The 20,281-nt window shown below is 37.3% G+C and overlaps 1 protein-coding gene across 2 annotated transcripts in view; it reads right to left on the bottom strand.

The window, feature by feature from the left end:
* The window catches only part of LCORL (ligand dependent nuclear receptor corepressor like), a gene marked incomplete at both ends in the record, with an annotated part of 77,702 nt that overhangs the window by 38,187 nt on the left and 19,234 nt on the right, over positions 1 to 20,281 (bottom strand). For both annotated transcript variants that reach the window (XM_084266642.1, XM_084266641.1), the window contains 3 exons: positions 4,841 to 4,970; positions 5,196 to 5,275; positions 11,991 to 12,056. In XM_084266642.1, the coding sequence (XP_084122768.1) occupies positions 4,841 to 4,970; positions 5,196 to 5,275; positions 11,991 to 12,056 (276 nt within the window). The remainder of the gene's footprint in view (positions 1 to 4,840; positions 4,971 to 5,195; positions 5,276 to 11,990; positions 12,057 to 20,281) is intronic.

Consider the following 20,281-nt stretch of genomic DNA (forward strand, 5'->3'; position numbering starts at 1 on the left):
ACAATACCTGATACGCAGAGAAAGCAGGTTGTGGTATATGCACTTAAAAAACTTCTTTGAAGCTTTTTGGATAACAGGCAATCATCAGTGCAAATGGGAAAGAGTTATTTTACATTCTGGTATGATCTGTGCCTTTAAAAAGCAAAAGATCACAGAGCACACCTACCATCAGCTAAAACACACATCAGTCTGGAATAAATTACTGTTTATTAATCACTATCACCAGCATCAATGCAAAACTGCAAGACAGAGCTCCTTCAGAACTGCCAAGTTTCTATTGTCTTTCTATTCCATTTCAAACTTCATACTGGCAATATCCTAGCATGAATTGCTTTTAGATGCGTGCAGGAGAAGCCTGCTTTTCCATTAGGAGCAAAGCTAACTTTCAACCTAGCTGGAGTAACAAAGGAGATTTGTTTATTCCTCTTCTATTATTTCCTTTAGTATTAGGGTTGTGTTTTTTTTTTTTTTCCTGACCAGTTTACAGAATTTCAGTTAATTTACTCTAATACAGTAATAAAAGCAGGAAGGAGCAACCTCAGAGCATATAATCTGGATGATGCACTCCATGGGCACACAAGAAGTGCTCTTGCTGCTAATACATATTCAAACTGCAGGGCTAGCCCAGGGCCTAAGTTTAACGATCATAAATGCAAACAGTGTCACTATCACATCTTTTTCAGCATCCACTATTCTATTGTGCAAGTCCCTAAATTGTGATTCACGTTGGAAGGCTATTAGGAGGTGACTAGTAAAACTGCCTACTCAAAGCAAGGTTGATACATCATATTGCTCCGGGTTTTATCTCATTAGGCTTTGAATACTTCCACAGATGGAGACTGTACAACCTTTCTGGGTAGCCTGTACCACTGCTTCCCTGTCTTCATTTTTTCCTCACACAGAAAAAAAGAATGTCTCATTTCAATTTGTCTGTAGCCTTCTATTGTCCTGCTATGCACCACTGTAAAGAGTTTGACCCTGTCTTCTCAGTAACCCCTTCAGAGGAACTGAGAGCAGCTCTTGATCCACTCCTATTAATGCTACTTTGCTTCCTAGTGGAGAACGAAGCTATGGATAGATAACTTGTATTATGAGGAACTAGCAATACAGATTTTGAAGTTAGAAATAACTTCCCACAGCTCTCCAAATGATGTAGAGCAGAAATAGGAAAGGTGTCAGATATTCAAGGAAAGAGGAAAAAGTGATGTAGTTTCATACACTATCTTCTTTTTACACACTGGATTTTTGAAAGAAAATAGACTTAAGGGTAGATGAAATTTTTAATACGGTGTTTTATTAATGTAAGACTCCTGAGTGATTGGAATAGGGTACATTCACTTGAAGTGTATTACATAAAGTCTAATTAATTACATTCAAAGACTAAGTCTGAATTGTTATACAAGTATACAGTGAAAAGATGTGGACACCTGTAATTTTAAGTTCACATTGGTGCTATACATCGAAAATGTGTAGTTAGTCATACAAAATTTTATAATAAATTTTAATGTATTTTGGGGTAAGGAAAGCATTAGGTCTCTGAGCTTAGTATCACTGGCAAATATTTCTTAATTATTATCATCAGCAGATGGCACCAGATATACTTTGTATGACCTAAAAAGTTTTTAAGATTTTTTTTATTCTAAGATATTTTATTATGAATTGTGGTTATAGCTACTTAGAAAGTTTTAAATCTACATGCCTACATCTGTTCAAACGTCTATTTTTCACATAGTTGATTTACAAGACAATGCAGCTGTATTTACTCCATGAATCGTGTATGTACATACATACTACTTCAAACCCAGAACAGACTGTAAGGATTTGGAGTAAAATGTGGCTCTGACATCCCTTGGATTTCCCACGTATCACTGCAGACCTCCTGACATTATCAGGCTAAGAAAAGGCTGAATGACACATTTGTATGATAGAATCTGATATTTTCTGCTCATGATTGTGAAGACTACAGGCAGAATGCAAAGGAAGGCAGTAATAAAGATGATGTGTAATTATGACTAATTGCAATAATTTGTTTTAATTCAAAGCTCACATTTAGGATTCAGACTTCCTTGGTTTATGTAATGGATCATCTCAAAATGACACCTCAAAGTAACACTTTTTTTTGTAGTCCGAGATTATGTATGTGAGATGACATTTTCATAGGTTTGCCAAATTATATATAAACTATCCAAGAAGCATGACCAGACTGTGGTATCTATGTATCTGAGATACAACTAAGCAAAGAATAGGAGATCAGAGAGATAAATGGCATGGCAAAACCAGATTTATGAATGGAAATATTCTAAAATAAGACAGATACATAGCAACAAGAACTTGAAAAAGCTTTGAGGGAAATTATTTTGATATGGAAAACATGGTACTGAAAAGACTTGACAAAGCGTTCCAGAGAATCTGGAAAGAGTCAAGACACCTTGACCATTTTATTCCCTCTAATTTTGTTCCTCAATTTCTAAATTTCTACAAAAGCCTTTCAGATTTCCATCTTCTTGTGAACGATCCTGTCCTGAAGTAGAACCTTATTCACATTAATGTATTTTAATGACTTTTTTGTGTGTGTTTGTTTAAAGTATTACTTCTTGACTAATGTAATATTAATTGAGTATCAGTCTGCTCTGCTTACAATACCAAACAAGTAAAGAGGTGTCATACCTAGGAACAAAGCATCTAGCTTTCAGATATACTGTTTAATGGAAACAACATTTCATGACAAAAAAGACTTTAGCTTTACTGAGATGCCTGCTGATAGGGCTTTCCTACAGACAGCTGCCTAACAACCTGGTCTTTCACTAACACATCATGAAGATAGGTTCTTACTAAGGCCTCTCAAGAGTTTACCTCTTAAAAGGAAAGAGGGATTATCTTTGTCTGGGATTCTGTACAGACAGATTCTCATCATTGAATGCCTGAAGGCTCTGTACTGTAGACAATGATCTAGCATGGCTGCATGTTTTGAGATCTTCTGAACTAGTTTCCTGATGTAAAAACAGCCTAAAAACAAAACCCCCAAAGATCCCACAAATTACGAGACAAACACAACTCTCAAATTTGCTCATTTGCCTCAGAAGCTGTTCAGAGATCCTAAAGGGAATGTGATGAGAGCAGGAGACAGTATATGATCTTGAGGAGTCTGCAGTCTGCACAAGTAAATCGAGTGTTATATCCATTTTAAAGACAGCTGACCAAGAAACAATTTATTTTAAAAAAAAATAAATAATGAAAGGGCATCTGTTTTAGTACCAGGTAGAAGAACTGTTCCTTAGCTTAACAGTTACTTGAAATAGATTCCTCTTAAGTTGACAACTCATTTCAAAAACCTACAAAAGCTCAGAAAGCAAACTTGGAATTTCCCTAGTGAAAGCCTTCATCTTCCTCCTACAGAGCCAAGGTCATTACTTAAACACCTCAAATTGGTTTCACATACCCTCTGCAAATACGATTTTTTTTTTCTTTTTCACTTCCTGTAATTTGAACTTCAGAGTTCTTGCTGGAACCTGAACTGAAGCAATATTCTTGGAAAACTTCAGAGAAGTACCACTTATCCAAGAATACTCAAGTCCTTCAGAGAATCACAAAAACAATTAAGACCTCGTTTTTGCTTTTCAACAGGCAAAACCTTTTAAACCTGGCATTGCTGACATATCAAAAAACTTAAGTAAGATGCTAAAAGCCAAAAGCTCTTTGTGAAAACTTCATATAAGTCCCTCACTCCAGGAAGGTGAGATCATGCCAAGTTTCACTTCTTTCTCTCAAGAAGAATCAAGAGACAGCATCTCCAGCAGGAGCATAAAGCAGAGTCAGGGAACAAAGATGGACCCCAAATGCTGTTGCATCTCACTCAAAGTCCTCTAAAGCCCGAAGCAAAACATAGCCTGGATAAATGACCTGTACAGAAAAAGACTCCACTCACATCAGGTGGATAATAATTCCCACATCAGGGCATAATAATCTCTTCCTGCTACAATAAGGTAAAAGGTGAGAAAAAATTAGCTTTTTTCTCCTACCTATGTGAAGAAAGAGAATGTGTCTGACTAATTTGTTGTTAGAACAAGAGAGGGCTGTCACCCTTGTCACACTCTGCTATTCTGACATCCAACTACACCTACTAAACTCAAGAAAAACCTGTGAAAGTTGAAGTTACTGCACAGAGCTGCATGCACATCCCTTGCACAGAAATTTTAGTAGGAACACAAGTATTTTTGCTGCTGTGGACAGTGACTAGGTAAGTATTTACATGAACCAAGCTGACCTGTCAGCCACTCATGCACTGCTATAATTTGCCAAGTGCTGAAGAACAAGGATCATCAAAGAATTAATAAGTTACTACTAAATACAGTATTTTGATAAGAAGTTTCAACTCCTGACTTGAATGTATTTGCAGGAGCAGCTTTTGTGCGAGAAGATCACAAGTGCCATTTTGTAATCTAAGGCACATTCTCTCACCTAAAACAGTCTCCCTGCTGAAAACTGGAAGTGAGAGTTTAGGAACAGGAGTGAAAGTTTAAAAGCTTACAATTCCAGAGCATGGCACCTGAAGGTACCATGAAAGCCAAGTAGTGAGCTCGTGGTAAAAAAACAGAACGGACATAATGAGCAAGGATTCAAGAGAGAAACACACAGTGCAACAGAACTTACTTGCCATTGCAAGTAAGAGTAGTAGTACTTCACTCAGCAATTTAAGTAAGCAAAGAAAAAGATTAAGGAAAACCAAAAGGAATAAAGAGGAGGAACAGCTTTCAGTAAGAGAATCAAAAGCAACCCTAAATAATTTGATTCTTTTAGATTTGTGTGACATCTTTCAACATAAAAGACATGCTTTTATTACCTTTCTTTCGAAAGAGTGCATTTAGATAGTTTTCTGCTTGGCATTCAATCTTATCAGTGTTGGACTGGCCCTGAGATGACAGTTCCTCTGTAGGCGTTGACTGTGAAGAACCGATAACTGATGCACGATCCTAGGAGGATACAAAGATTGTAACTTTTTACAAGTTAGTCTATTGGTAATACAATATACAATTAAATTGTTGAGCTATTGAGTGGAAAAAAAAAACACTACAAAGGTATTTGCCAAACCACCTCTCATAACAAACTGCTTTTGCAAAATTCAATTCTTTGATTCTTACTTTCCTACAAAAAGTTGGGTGTTGGGGAGTCATGCTTGATACCATGCTCATACTTACACTGACTGTTTCTTTGTGTAAATTACAAAAGGAACATTTCTCATCCATAGACCAGTCAGTCAGCTCTTCTGGCTCACAGTCTTAAAAGAAGAAAAAAAGTGAGATGTTTTAATCAAGTAAAAGAGGATTTTGAGAACAAGATACATATCCTACAATTCTCTAAAATAAATTCCATGATAATCTAATGTGTATTTATTGGTGCAATGCAGTCAGTAGTATTCAATTCTTCAGATATTTCCAAAGTTGTCTGGCTAACATGGCCCAACTTCCGAACAGCAGAGGACACCATTCTTAAAAGGAAAGGTAAACTCATATATTTCAATTGATTACCTATCACAGGTAATTACTGGAGGCACCTGAATACTGTAAATAAAGCTCTGAATTCTAGTCATTGTTCCTTTTAACAAAAGTGTGCAAACTTGTACCCAACTAAGCTAGGAATTAGAATATAAACTCCTCACCATTTGAGCTACATATGCCGTACTTAATATTTAAATTAATTTTACTACTACCACTGCAAGTAAACTAATCCCCTATACTCAAGTGTAGCACTTGATCTATTCAGAAGCCTAACTTTTGATGTTTTATCAGAAGACATACTTTAGTTTTGAGGGAATATAGGAATTAAACAGTTTGTCTGTATCAAGTCCAGTTTTCTACTGAATGGAGACACACCATGTATTTTCTTATTAAGCTCCATTTAAAATGTTAAGAGCTTTCTATGACATACTCTTCCTGAGCCACCAATTGCATTAAAACTTTGCCCAAACTGATTGTGCTAATAACTAAAATCAACCTTCTAATTTGTTTAAAATTTACTCATAGAAAGTTATTCCTGTTTGCTTGTATAGCAACATTGTTCTTATACCTAAACAAACATTGTTCATAGTTATGAACATGCTCTGAGCAACCTGATCTAATTAAAGGTGTTCCTGCTTACTGCAGGGGGTTTGGACTAGATGACCTTTAAAGGTACCTTCCAACCTAACACATTCTATGATACTATGATTTAGCACGACGTGTTTATAGATCATTATCCTCCCTTTACATTTAATTTTGCCAGGTTAGTCTAGTTCACCCAGTTTTCTTTCATGAGACACAACTCCATCTTTTCTTCACCACTCTCACTTGAACATCTGTTCATAAGTGATCAAGATCTCAAGATGGTGCCCTTCTTTCACATTTATATCAGACTTCCTTAAACTTGTAGGCAGTACTTCTGCAGTATTCCAGTTGTATATGAGTATCACAGTTGCAGCATTTTGAGAGGCAAACATGAACCTGATTAACTACAACACCAAGGCCCTCTCCATCTCATTCATTTTCCAACTCATATGTTTATAACCTAAACAACTCTCTTCCCTACCCCCTCAGTTAGCAAACATGATTCCTTCTTTCTCTGTACCACTAAATTTCAGCACGGTTCTGTTGGGGAAAGTTCTTGGATTTATCTACATATACACTGGTGGTGGGTTGACAGCGAAACCCCATTCAGCTCCTCTCACGCCCTCTCATGAACAGGGTAGGAGGAGAAAATAAAATGATGAAAAACTTATAAAACAGATAAGGACAGGGAGATCACTTACCTGCTGCTGTCACAGGCAAGTTAGACGCAGCTTCGGGAAAATGACTTTTGTTTATTACCAATAAAAAAGCCAACAAATAAAGATTTGCATAATGGGAAGGCAAAACTAAAACCACCTTACAACCCCTTCATCCCAGGCTTCAATTTCACTCCTTCATTCCCCAAATCTTTTACCTGTTCCCCAACCCCAAATGGCACAAGGAGGATGGGGAACAGGGGCTGCCCTCAGTTCACAACAGTTCCTCTCTGCAGCTCCTTCCTCCTCACGTTTTCCCCCTGCTCCTGCTGTAGGGTCCTTCTCACTAGTTACAGGCCTTCCTTCATGAACTGCTCCACTATGGGTCCTTCCCACAGCTACAGTCCTTCACAAAAAAACTCCATCATGTGGTTTTTTTCCCCTGTGGGGCACAATCCTTTAGGAAGTGACCACTCCACAGTCCTACAGCTTCTGCTAGAAAACCTGCTGCTGCTGCTGTGTGGGCTCCTCTCTACAGGCTGTGATTTCTGCCAGGAGCCTGCTCCAGCGTGGGGTCCTCCATGGGCTGCAGTGGAGATATCTGTTCTGATGTGGTCCTCCATGGGCTGCAGGTCCTACCTGCTTCTCCACGGATATCTCCATGGACCACAGGGGAATCTCTTCTCTGGTGCCCAGAGCATTTTCCTCTCCCCTCTCTTCTTTCTCAGTCCTTATTCTGCAGGGTTGTTTCCCACTTCCTCCCCCTCAATGACTGAGCTTTTAGTCTTTCTTAAATATATTTATCAGAGAGCCACCTTCAGAAATAAAATTTGAAAAACAAATAGGTTCTGGAGTGCAAGCAAAACACAAACAACTCTGAGTTATTATTTAAATCTAGTTTACTCAGCTCTAAAATACTAGTTTAGAACTGAATTCTGTGTTAACAATGTGTCATATGCTTCCAGTGAAGCAAACCAGCAGTTTTGACAGGTTGGACAGCTGATGATCAAAAGGGATTTTTCTTGACTGCACAGTAACAAAAGAAAATTAGTCATTTTTGCTGGATTATAGATGCCCTGGACTGTTAGAGCTGCTTAAGATAACCACAGATGAAAAAAAACCCACACTTTTTCATATGAAGTTCATGTTTTCATAGTTTTTCTTGTAACCACAATAGACCTACTTATATATGCTGGAATTCTGCACATAACTCCAAGACAGGTGTTATGTTTTCAGATAAATTCTTCTGCTGAAGCTCCACTGCTAAAATTCTAACTAGAGAGCAAACGTTGTGTAGGATAAAGAAGTATAAACCACGTACAGTGTAACACTGAGTATGCCAGTGAGCTTAGCAAAACTGCTAGGTAACAGCTATATACCACATCCCAGCAGTCTCAGGTCACCACCACAGGAAGCATACAGAGACCAGAATGTTAGACAGACACTCTCAGAAAGATCAGAGGCAGATATAGCACTTTAAGCAGGGCAAACTTTCTCTTCACTGCATTCAATTTAGGATCATGATCATCTCCACTCCCCATTTTATCGTACTTGAGATCAGCTGATGAAAGATTTGCCGATAACCTACACTAGCCAGCCCATGAGAAGAAGTTGCTATGACTGTGCAAAGACCTTTTTAATACTAAGTGTGGTACAGATTATTACTTGAAAGCCAAGTCATTTAGTGCAATGCTGTTAAACCAGTGTGGTTTTTAAGAATAAAATAGTGAACTTTGACAAAAAAAACGTATTTGTCTCCCTAAACAATCATTACTAAGGAGTCACTCAGAAATAAAAAAATTAAGACATATGTAGTACTGAACAGATTCAATGTTTACTTCTTAAAATGTGAAATAATTGTCTAGTAAATATAAATTTAATTCAGCTTGAAAAGATTCAGAACTTAGTTTATAAGATTTTCTACATTATTATTTAAATGTCCCACTAAATTTTCCAGCTATTTTTCGATCCCACTCCTTTTTATGACACTACTGCTTCCTAATATAAACAACTGAATATCTGAGGTGTTTACCATGTTCCTTTAATTTCATAAAAACTTGAATGATATTAGGCATTCGTATTCCTAATATGATTTTTCACCCCATTAGTTTATATATGAATACATATTTCAGAACCACCCAAGGAAAAATAAAAACACACCCTCAAATAAACCTTTCATCCAGTATGGAGAGATTTTTCCTGGCAGAGAAAGAATGGTAGAGCCACTTTCTCTCACAAGACATAGTTTTTCCTCTGTCTGTAAGAGAATGGAACTCAAGCAAATAATCTCAAAAAGAAAATACATGCACAAGAGATGACTACAGGAAAAGCTTTCTAACAGTTTAGCTATTCATAGAAGTAGAATGGAAAGAATAACGATTTCTATCTAAATTTACTTCACTGAAAATGGGTATAAGCAAATTATTAGCAAACTCTAAGGATTCCATGATACAAGAAGTCTTGAGCTCACTCAGAGCATGACTAAGGGCAGATGTCAAGATCTAGAACTTGACACCTCTGAAACCAGAATCTGCACTACCCAAAGCAGTCAAGGAAAAAACCTGACTCGTCACAGAGGTGACAAGAAGCATTTCAGCAAGCCCAAGGTAAGTCCTACATATATATCATAAGGATTTCAAAACAATGAAGAAATCTTGCCATAGTCAGTAACTAACTGTCTGTTATTACGAGTGGCTGTTTCAGTTTAATTAGTCTGGCTTCTTAGTAAGATCATTTCTGAGGCTTATGAGGTATTTTCTTTCAAAACTAAAAAATCTTAGTAAAAAGTAAAAAGCATACCTTTTACCATTTAAGTTTGTCATTACAATTTATTCTTCTCAAGAAACTTTAATTTATTGTGTTGCATTCTCTCAATCTATAAATCAAATACTATTTTGAGACAGAGCTAAGGAGGAAATACACCTATTATACAGCCATGTTACATTTTACACATATAACTGTTTTTTTCCTATGTTAGAAACAATACATACAGCCAACAAAATAGGAGAAAAAACCGTTACTGTAGCTAAGCAACATGCACTTGGATTGTCGTACATTTCTGGATAATAAAGCCATATAGTTTCTTGAGGTTGGTTCAAAGAAACAAGCTTTCTCTAATGAGTCATAATGCTGCACGTTGACAGTGCTGGTTCAGTGGTTATGATAAAGGCACCTCACAAGATGCTGTGATTTAGGCACATTACCAAGTCTAAAAATTAGTGTTCTGATTTACCAACTGTGTGTTTTGGTAACTAAGGCAAATCCTTTACTTTGTATCATAGTTTCTGTTACATGTAAAGTGAGAAGTGGTGCTTAAATTATGACAGTGGAAAGATTTATAACTATTTTAGTCAAGAGTTCTGTATTAATATTTATAATGCAGTTCAGACCTCAAAAGAGAAAGAGATTTGCTGTAAGGTCTACCTCTACTGTGTCTGCCACCAAACGTGGCAGTTCCAGAATGGGATTATTGAGGTTACAGATACTACTATTGATAAAAATGAACTAAAATTAGTAAGGTAAGGTGGTCAACCTGACCAAACACTCCTTTTTCTCTCTTCTGCAGTTGCTCCAGAAGCAAAATCAATTTTACAGTTGTGTCAAACAGAAACAGGTTTTAACTGGTGAAAGATTCAGGCATGTTACTGGCAGATATTCTTACCAACTGAAAAAAGATTAGTTTTAAAACTTTACATTTTAGGTAAACATGAGTTTAATTTACCAAAGTCACCGTAAATTAAACATATAAATAAACATCAACGGTCATCTGCTTGCAATGGAAACAGCAGATTTTTAACAGGTAAAAAGAAGTCTAACAGCAGGAGGCATCTAAGTTAAAACTTTCCCCTAAGACAGAGTTGCTGCACGCATGCATTTTAGTTAAGGGAGCAGTGTAACACCTTACTGTGTACTATCAAGCTCCTTTAAAACTTGTGATCATTAGCTCAATGCTTTCTTTTTACACAAAAAGTGTCTTGAATTTTCTTTCAAAACACAAAAACTTCGATGCAGAAGAATAATAAAGCTTTAAAGCCCAATACACAGCAGCCAGTTTGAATTACAATACCAAAGGAAACAAAAGGATACTGCACAGTACCATAACAATGCCCTGATCCCTTTCCAAACTAGCAGTGTGCTCGTTTATCACAGCAGACAGAATCATAGAATCATTTTGCTCAGAAGACAGCCTGGATGGGAGTTCTACTCATGAAAAATAATCTTTAACCAAAACTTATGTATTGCTTAAATGGATTTAAGTCTGTCTAGTGGTATGCTTAGCTTTGTAATTGGCAAAAATTATTCTTACAACCTCAGTAACTTAGTATTTCAAGTTCTCCCCCTTTCCTTTGAAAATATGTTATACATATGACACAGGCCAAAAAACTTGCACAGTATGAAAAGGACAAAATCATAACAAAGTTAAAGTAATCATTCCAAACCTATTCTAAGCAAATATAAACAGTATATGCCACACTGCCTCATGTACTAGCAGTGTATAAGTTACCTAGTTTACTAATTACACTATCAGACAATAAATTCTAAATAAATAATAAATTCTAAAGTAATGAAACAAAATATTTTAAATGTTCAATAACAGAAATTGTATTTTTAAAGCCATGAAAATTAACTTAAGAGACTTATTTAAGCACTTCAAAGCACTTTAGTGCTGGATTTTCCTCCTCTGCTTTTGTTAAAAATATAAAAATCACTTCTTTAACTAAAAATCAGGTGTTATTGACAGCTATTCCAGGAAAGCCAAACCCATTTGGAATAATGCTAGGTCTTAAAATGGGAATTAAATAAGTATTTTTATATGTATACAAATATACACACAGAAATATTAAAAAAAGCTTAAGTTTTCTTGATTCCTGCAAGAAAACCAAACTAGCATTCGTTAACTTCATTTTCCCAATTAACATCAGTAGGAAGTTTAGCAGCTTGTCTCCCCTTCTAAAAGCTGTCCCAAAAAATACAGTAGGAGATGCCACATTCCAGAAAAATCAGTCTCTCTCATGAAAGTATGCCCTGGAAAGCTTAGCTAGTCCAAAATTTCCTTGCATAGGAAATAAATCTAGATACTATTTTACCTGTATTTTGCCTTTGCACAGAATTGACAAGAACACAGTGAAATAAACATGAGAAAGAAAAACAACCGAAGACTTCCTTTTTAGAATTCAACATATACTTTAAACTACCTTTAACTCAAGTAAAAACTGAAAGTCAAGGTCATTGTGCTAAAATCTGGCTCATTTACCTTCAAATAAACTGAGGTCTCTTCGTAGCCTTGGTCCATAAAGCCCTTCTAAAATACTTTCAAAACCTGGAGACAAAAGAAACATTTAAAATAGTAAATAAAAAGTTTCTTAAAAGGGAAGCAAACTTGAGAGCACTGGCAACAAGCATCCTCAAACTCTGAGAGCAATTCCAAAAATCGTTACATTTATCACACAAATATTTACTCCTTCCACTCTAGTACTATTCAGCAGAATTAGAAGATAAAAATAAGGCAACTGCCATCTGTACACAATCAGCCTATTAAGCCATGCCCCAACAACCTCATTAGACTTAAAATAACTACCACAGAATCTTAATGGTGGGAGGATTAGTTAGCCTCATAGCTCTACACAAGTGAGGTAGTCTCTCTTAACTCTGAAAATTGGGAGCGGGCAGGGGAGGAGAGAGAGGGAGAAAAGGAAAAAAACTGAGGAAATTTTAAAGTCAGAGATTTCTAATTTATGATCACCTGAAGTTACATAATCTGAGTAGCCCAATATTTCTACAAATATAAGAAAAGAAAGCTTATTTTGCCTTTGATATTGTAACAGTTCTCTCCAGGCCTCTGCATACATACAAAAACATTTTAAAATTGAGGATTAGATAAACCAGTTATTTTCCAGATTTAGAGCCAGTCTGTTTAGGTATTTGGTACACGCACACACTGTAACAAGGGAGAAGAAATGCAGACCAAAACAAATGATATAAAAAAAGGCAGAAGTCAAGCAACAAAAAAGCAGACGAGAAAATGCCTGACAACTGATGAAATATAGTGAGAATTTACATCATCACCAGAACAGAAGTTTTGTTCAATATAGAAACAGTTTCCAAGTGCCTCCTCTTTTCTCCTTCCAAATAATAAGCTTATTCTCAACTAAGAGGATAATTCAAAGCAGCATTTGAAGGTTCTCATTCTTCATACTCAAGGCCTGTATTAAAAAGACGTAGCTATTTTACAGTACTTTGCAAGACTGTTTTATTATCACACCACATAAGAGACACCTTCAGGAAAAAACTACCTCCCATCAGTAAAGCACATTTAGAATCATAAAATTAGCTTATCAGCTGTGATGCCCTCTTAAGACGGCACAAAAAAAATGTAGATCTCAAAAATGAGATCTACTTTTTTGTTTAGATTATACATACACTAATATAAGGAAAAATAAATATGTACCATAATCTTAAGTAGTACATTAAATAATATATTAAAATGCTAATGTAGATAAGAGGAGCTATCCTAACACAGCCATTGAGCTTGACAGGTCACATTATTAAAATTTACCTTTAAATTTAGTATATTTTTAATAATTTTAATGTATTAATTATATAAACATTATTAAATTGTTTAATTATACTTGCTATATTTGATCTATAAATTTATTTCTATTTCAATTCTATTTTAATTGTCTAATTCTCTTTATATAAGTCCTATGTGAGAACACTAATTGACAAAACCACTCTCCTCTCACAAATATCTTCTCAGCCACTTTTTAAGCACAATTGACAAGAACTAGCAAAAATCCCAGGCCCAAGCAGACACTAAAAAGTATCTTAAAAGCATTACCTGCTGACTCTCAGATTAAAAGTAATATGAAGTCACATATTAGCACTGCAAAAAATCCCAATTCCAGATTGAAAAGGTTAGGGATTAAAAAAAAAAGCAAGTGAGATGAAGTTTGGAGCTAAGATAGCAATTCTCCACACACAACAGTCTGGAAACATAAAACACACTGTGTATTATTGTGACCACGAATGTTCTCATTAGCAAAACACCTTAGCTTAGCAGCTAGGTCCTTCCAAATTATTGTCACTGGGTAAAAAGACAGGAATGGAGTGAAGTATCTCTTGGAGACAGCTGTGCTTATTCAAACAGAACAAACTCGAACTCCCATTCCTTAACACTTCGTAAATCAAACACGAAGCTTGTTTACCCCTCCAGTCAGCACCCAAAGCCTTCCTGTTTCTGGACACCTACCTTCTCTACACACCTCCCATCAAGAGCATTACTTGTTTCTGCCTTTACTTTTGTACTTAAACCTATCTATGTGCTTGCCCTACTGCCTGCTCCTGCCTATAAAAACCCACAAGCACAGAAAACCCAGTTCTGTGAAACACTTTATTTCAGAAAAAGGCAATTCCCTGACAGACAGCTTGTACTAACAATGGCAATTGGCACACTGGAGGTTTTTTCCTCCTTAAAAAAAGGACACACCAACCCACTTCTCTGCTAATTCACCAAACTTACTTCTATCCCACCTAACCTCTTACAAGTCCTCCCAGAATTTCCCCATGGAGCCACAATTTAGACATACTCAATTGCTTCACACTTACTCAGTTGCTTCCTCACCTTTGGATACTAGATCTTCTTTTAAAAGGAAGCAAGCTTACTTGTACAACCTAACAACGTGGAATCTTTTCCCAGACCCTTTTCTAAGTTTTCCTGGGAAAGATGTGTTCTACTTCCACTTCAAGCAGTTTCCTACAAAATTGTTCTGCTTTTCAGCAGGACTGAGAATTTTAATTTCGCCTCAACAGGAAGACACATTTTCTTGTACAGCTACTGATAGATACGTGCTAGGACTGTTCCACACAGTGTAGCCACCTGAATCCAGGCATTTCGATAAACGTTTGGTACATCTCATGAGACAGAGTGCATAAGCAAGTAACAGCAGAAGTTTTGGAGCTCTTCAGAGTCTGAAGAGCCTGCAGGCACCAGTCAGAAATATACTTTGCTTGTACTGTGATTCACCAATTAAAAAAAACCCCAAACACACCAAACCAAAACAATCCGCTTTAACCTAATTTTACACATTTTGTCATGTCTCTCAGTGGCCAATTGCCTCCTTGATTCCAAACTATCTTTTCAAAGCTACTGCTACTTAAGCCCTGACACTTTCTAGCCCTAAACTGAAAAGAAATACCACTGGCTCTATTGTCAACTCCTTTTACCCCTAGTAAACTTGTTTCTTCTCTTACTTCTAGCATCTTCAATCTGAAAAGATTATCAGCTTTCTTTGTTACCTGACACTCTGTATGATCTAAATCAGATTCCTCCAACAGTCTTCATAAAAGCAGAAATTTAAGATACATCTAAGTCCATATACCCAGTTAAAAGCTTCTACAGTTAGCTTTCCTGAACAAAGGTGCAAACAGTTCTTTTCCCCACATTACCTCTCCCCTCATTCCATGACCACTCTCTAACAAGTCTATTGCTTTTGTCCCTCAGGGCTAGGAGGACCCCAGACCAGGGAGGCTGGAAGCTGTGACCTCCAGCAAGAGGAAGGTGGCTCTCTTCTTCCATCGATAGTTATTTGGGTGCTAAAAAGGGCTAGGAAAGAATAGAGGTGGAATAAGTTCTGTCAGGTTTGGGATCTATGCCTGATCCAATGGTAGCAGCAGTGTCACTAAAATGAAAGGAAAGGAAACAGTGGGCCACCTTTGCTTGCCTGTGGTCCATATAGGATGTTGCACAGAAACTCTTCTTAGCTTGCTGTTGTGATATTATCATTTGTTGTCCATCTGCATGGCTGCCATGATAATGCCAAAGGAGATCTTCAGCAGATCAAAGCTAACTACAGGAGTCCAGAAAGAATGGTGAACACCACCAAAGCCCAGTTGTTGAGCCAGTGGAAAGGCTTTGACAGGAGCAACAACCTCCTGTGGATCAACATCTGACTACATGGCTACAGGGAGGATTTCAACTCTTAAGACTTTAAGAGTGCTTGAGAGACAGGATCCATTTGGTAACACAAATCATCATCACCAACAGCCTTGTCTCATGAGGAAGGCATCAAACTAGTTTTGCCAGGGAAGCAGAGACTGAAGCACAGAAAATGGGAGAATGGGAGAACAGCAGAGAGGGTAAATGCACAGGACAACTCAGAGAAGATCATATATCCCCCTGAAAAAGCAGCACAAGGAGGGACAAATCTTAATTCATTCAGCACAGAGAGCTAGCACAAGTTACTAGAAACAGAGTACCTAACACTCAGTGTGAACACACAGCAGAGTGAGACAGTTCACACAACTGGAGAACTGTCAGGATGGATACTAGCTTTTAAGAACAGAGAAGTGACCAAATCACAGTGCTTACACTTTATGCAAAGAACTTGAACAAATAGCTTTAGTGTGGAACAGGCTACAGGGCAGCTGACAATCCATGGGTCAGGAGTCAACCAGAGGAACAACACAGTGAACATATTACAGTCTGTCCAATCAAGGGCAAGTAGGTGAATCCTTAAAAAAAAAAGAAGAAACCCAACCAACCAAAACAACCCGCACACAATCACAGGCCTTAGCTCTCAGAAAAAACATCAAATCACCCTGCTATCTACTGGAAATGCAATGTGGTAGCTCACAAGCGACTCAGATTTCTATGGTGTTTGGAGGACAAACCTGATTGAGGTGGTGGACAAGGTCAATATGGGAGGCACTCTGCTAGCTCTGTTACTCACTATTAAGGAAGAAATGATCAGTGATGTCAGCTAACAGTGGTCTCAGCCACAACAGCCAGAGATGGAATTTAAGATACCAGAGGAAGTGAGGAACTTGAGTCGCTAAACAATGGCCCTGGGCTTATCAGTCACTGACTTGCACCCCTCTCCCCCAGGACAGTTAGGCTGGTGCAGTTAGGCTACAAGTAGGGGCCCATGGCTGGGCTTTTAGTGATCTATCCTACAAACTCTTTATGAAGTCAGAGAAATTGCAAAGGTAAGAGTAACTGCCACTACAGACATTGCAATTGAATAATTCTACAATACAAACTGAAGCCAGACAGATGTAACCATACATTGGCTATTGTTTTTCCAAAAGCTGTATCTCCATGTTTCCAAACATAAACAGTTATTTTAGCCCCACAGCTGATCCCGATTCAATACCTTCTCACACTGTCCCTCCCCACATCCTCTAGGTGATCACAACTGAGACTACAAGTGTGTTGCCATCAAATTTCTTTGAATGACTCGGTCTATGTGTTAGGAGAAGAGCTAAAGAGAGAATAAAAATCGTGTAATACAAGTTGACACTTGAGTACTGCTTTCAAATGCACCACTTGGCAGGTGTGAAGATAGGTGAGGTAATTACTATACAGTTGGGAAAGAAAACAGTAGTATAAGTGCAGGTTACATTAAAACGTTTTTGATAGGTTTGGTATACTCTACATCAGTTCTTGATTCTCCTAGTCTTTTTATGGCCCTATTAACTCCAGTACTTGGAGCTTCTTTTCAAAAGAAAGTCCATTTCCTAAAAGCATACATATTTCCATTCACCTATGACTCTTCATTCCTTCACAAGTAGTTTGTTGGGTGTTTTTTTCCCCCATTTACATGTTTGTTTCAGAATTAATACAATTCTAGGGCTTTAGCAACAAGGTGGGGTTTTTGTTAGTAACTGTATTTGAGACGTTTTCTAAAATATCTTTTTACTTAAGCAAAACTGCCTTTTTCTTTGCTCCTTACTCAGTGCTAAAACACAACAACATTAAATCGCAAAGAGGGGCCTCACAAAACTTCAGCAAGCTATAATAATTACAGTTGATACAGGGACATATAGAGGTACCTGCTAGTCACCCTTTAATTCAAATTTGCATCACACCAATGACTTCACAATGAGCCACCTAGAAAAAAAACCCTTCGCTTATACTTGCTTCCCCCTCCCTTGATCTTCTGCAGCATTTTCCAATTTAGGAAGGTATGAGCAGATGAACTGATGAAAAGGTTTCAGTGAAGATATTTCTAAATAAATTCACTTTTTGGTTTGATATTTTTCCAAGCCATAAAGACCGTTTTATTCATATCCCTGGATGCATATCAGAGATAGTAGATGAATGTTCCTTACACATATAGAAAAAATTCAAATGGAAGAGGAAGATGCTTAACATCACTGCTTATCTGATTCCTATTTACTGCTCTATTTTTCATCTTAATGCTGAAAGGTTGCTCACTAGAAGAGATCATATTGTTCTCTCTGCCTGCGTTAAGGAATTCAGCAAATACTGGGTGAATGTGAATTAAGTTGTTTTTTCCCCCTTCTTCAGCATACCCCTGGTTAGACACAGGGTTTTAAAGGACAGGACATGCACGTGTACACACTGCAGTGATGTAAGACTTACAGCTTAAAGCATAGCACAGTTCTGGAGGCACTTGCAGGAAAAAAGGCATCTCAAGGTTCTGTAAAAGTTATCTGTGTTAATCCACCTACCAAAATTAAGTATTCCTAGGTTGGAATCTTCAAGACTTCTGCATGCCTAAAAATTAACTTATCACAGGAATTTCCATAACTCTGTGCTTTGTGGCTTACTATACCAAGAATCACATCTGAACTACGGTTGCCCAAGTTGTTTTACTAGACTCCAAACCCCTTGTTATTTAGCTTAAGTAAAATCAGACCTCGCTCTCCTCCTATTAAAGATGCTTTTAAGTAGCAGGCATCTGCAAGGGAGACTCATGTCTCCTTGTTTGAGTTTATTCAACGTTCTAAGCAGAGTAAGTGGAATGAAAAGTTAAAGTAGGAAAAAATTGCACATTCTAAGCAGTATGGAGTTTAGCCCATTAACGCTGCTTTTAAAAATGAAAACTAATGTGAAAGTAGGTACAGAATTGCTTATTTCAATTCTTAGAGGATTGTAAAACTTAACAAATGGTCTTTAAAATGTCATTAGGAAAATCCAAAGAATAGGATTACATTTAATGAGATTGGGCGCTGTACTGCCAGACACAGCATTAAAATGAAACTTTCTTCTTTTATTTTCTGGTGTTTGGCAATAGTGGTTAGTGCTACTTTACCTACATGTTAGTGACAATTATGAGTTCATTTTGGCTTCTGCATTTTCCTTTGACCACAGGAACATTGTTATCTAGTTCTCATATAAATTCTGTTTACATTCTGAAGTCATACAATCCGTATCTCCAGGTGGTATTTCTTAACCTAAGAGAACTATTACATAAATTTTATGTGGAGTCTCAGAAACTAAAATCACATTTGAAAGAAGTTATGGATAAGGACCAAAAGACAGATCCTGCACACTCCAGTTTATTGCCCTAACTAGTAGCCTAGCCTCCTTTGCCCCCTACACTTTTAGGTAGCACTAAGATCATAGCAAGGTACAACACACACATGCACTTCTGAGCTAGAACTCACTGATTTAATCATAAGGAAAAGTTTTCCTTCATAAGTGAAAATATATAAACAGTTAAAAATATTAAGCTTGGTACTTCCACACCAGACCAAAGACTTCAAATACTTTTTCCCTTCCATATTTCATTCATTTAAAAATTGTTCTCTTCTGAAAACTATGATACAGAATGCTTTTTTTAGATTTCAGTGACAAACTTCAGTTCTACTTCTCCCCATTCCATACAGTTTCACAACTACATCGTTTAGCTTGACTCAGTACAGGATTATATCTGAAAGAAGCAATCTTGGATTTAAACTATCATACCAGACAGAGATAAGTTTCATAAGTTTTGTCCTGCTACCTTTAAAAAAAAAAAAGCCAAGCAGACAGAGCACCAAGTTTCTCTGAAAGAAAACCTTCCACTTCAAATTTTCTCAAGAGTACTTCAATTATATTCTTTTTAAACACAGGTGCCAGAGTAGGAAGCAGTATGACTTCTTAGTCATCCTTCTTTCTTACAAGTTCTTTCTTTTAACAAGAAAAGTACTTGGAGCTTGTGTTTAATCATCTTTTAGTTTCTAATCCTACAAATTTAGAGCCTTCCAAAGCATGTGTGCTCATTTTACATGTGCTACTTGCAACTATTCTACGATGTTTGATATTGCAGGAGGTTACTGGTTCCCCTGAAAAATGGTTATCTGCTTATAAATTCTGGATTTATTTTTTTTTTTTTTTGATCTCCAAATAAAGAAATGGTCTCCTGCTTTCAAGTGACATTTACTGTGTTCAGTTTTGGGCCCCTCACTACAGGAAGGATGTTGAGAAGCTGGAGCACATCCAGAGGAGGGCAACGATGAACCTGGTGAAGGGTCTTGAGCACAAGTCCTATGAGGAACAGCTGAGGGAGCTGGAGCTTTTTAGTCTTGAGAAAAGGAGGCTGAGAGGAGGCCTTATCACTCTCTACAACTACCTGGAAGGCGGTTGGAGAGATGCTGGGGTCTCTTCTCTCTAGTGACAAGTGATAGGACAGGAGGAAATGGCTTGAAATTGCACCAGGGGAGACTTCAGTTGGACATCAGGAAGAATTTCTTTACTGAAAGTGTTGTCAAGCACTGGAACAGGCTGCCCAGGGAGGTGGTGGAGTCACCATCCCTGGA

Source organism: Gallinula chloropus, assembly GCF_964237585.1.
Source record: "Gallinula chloropus genome assembly, chromosome: 7".
In the NCBI taxonomy this organism is placed as follows: Eukaryota; Metazoa; Chordata; class Aves; order Gruiformes; family Rallidae; genus Gallinula; species Gallinula chloropus.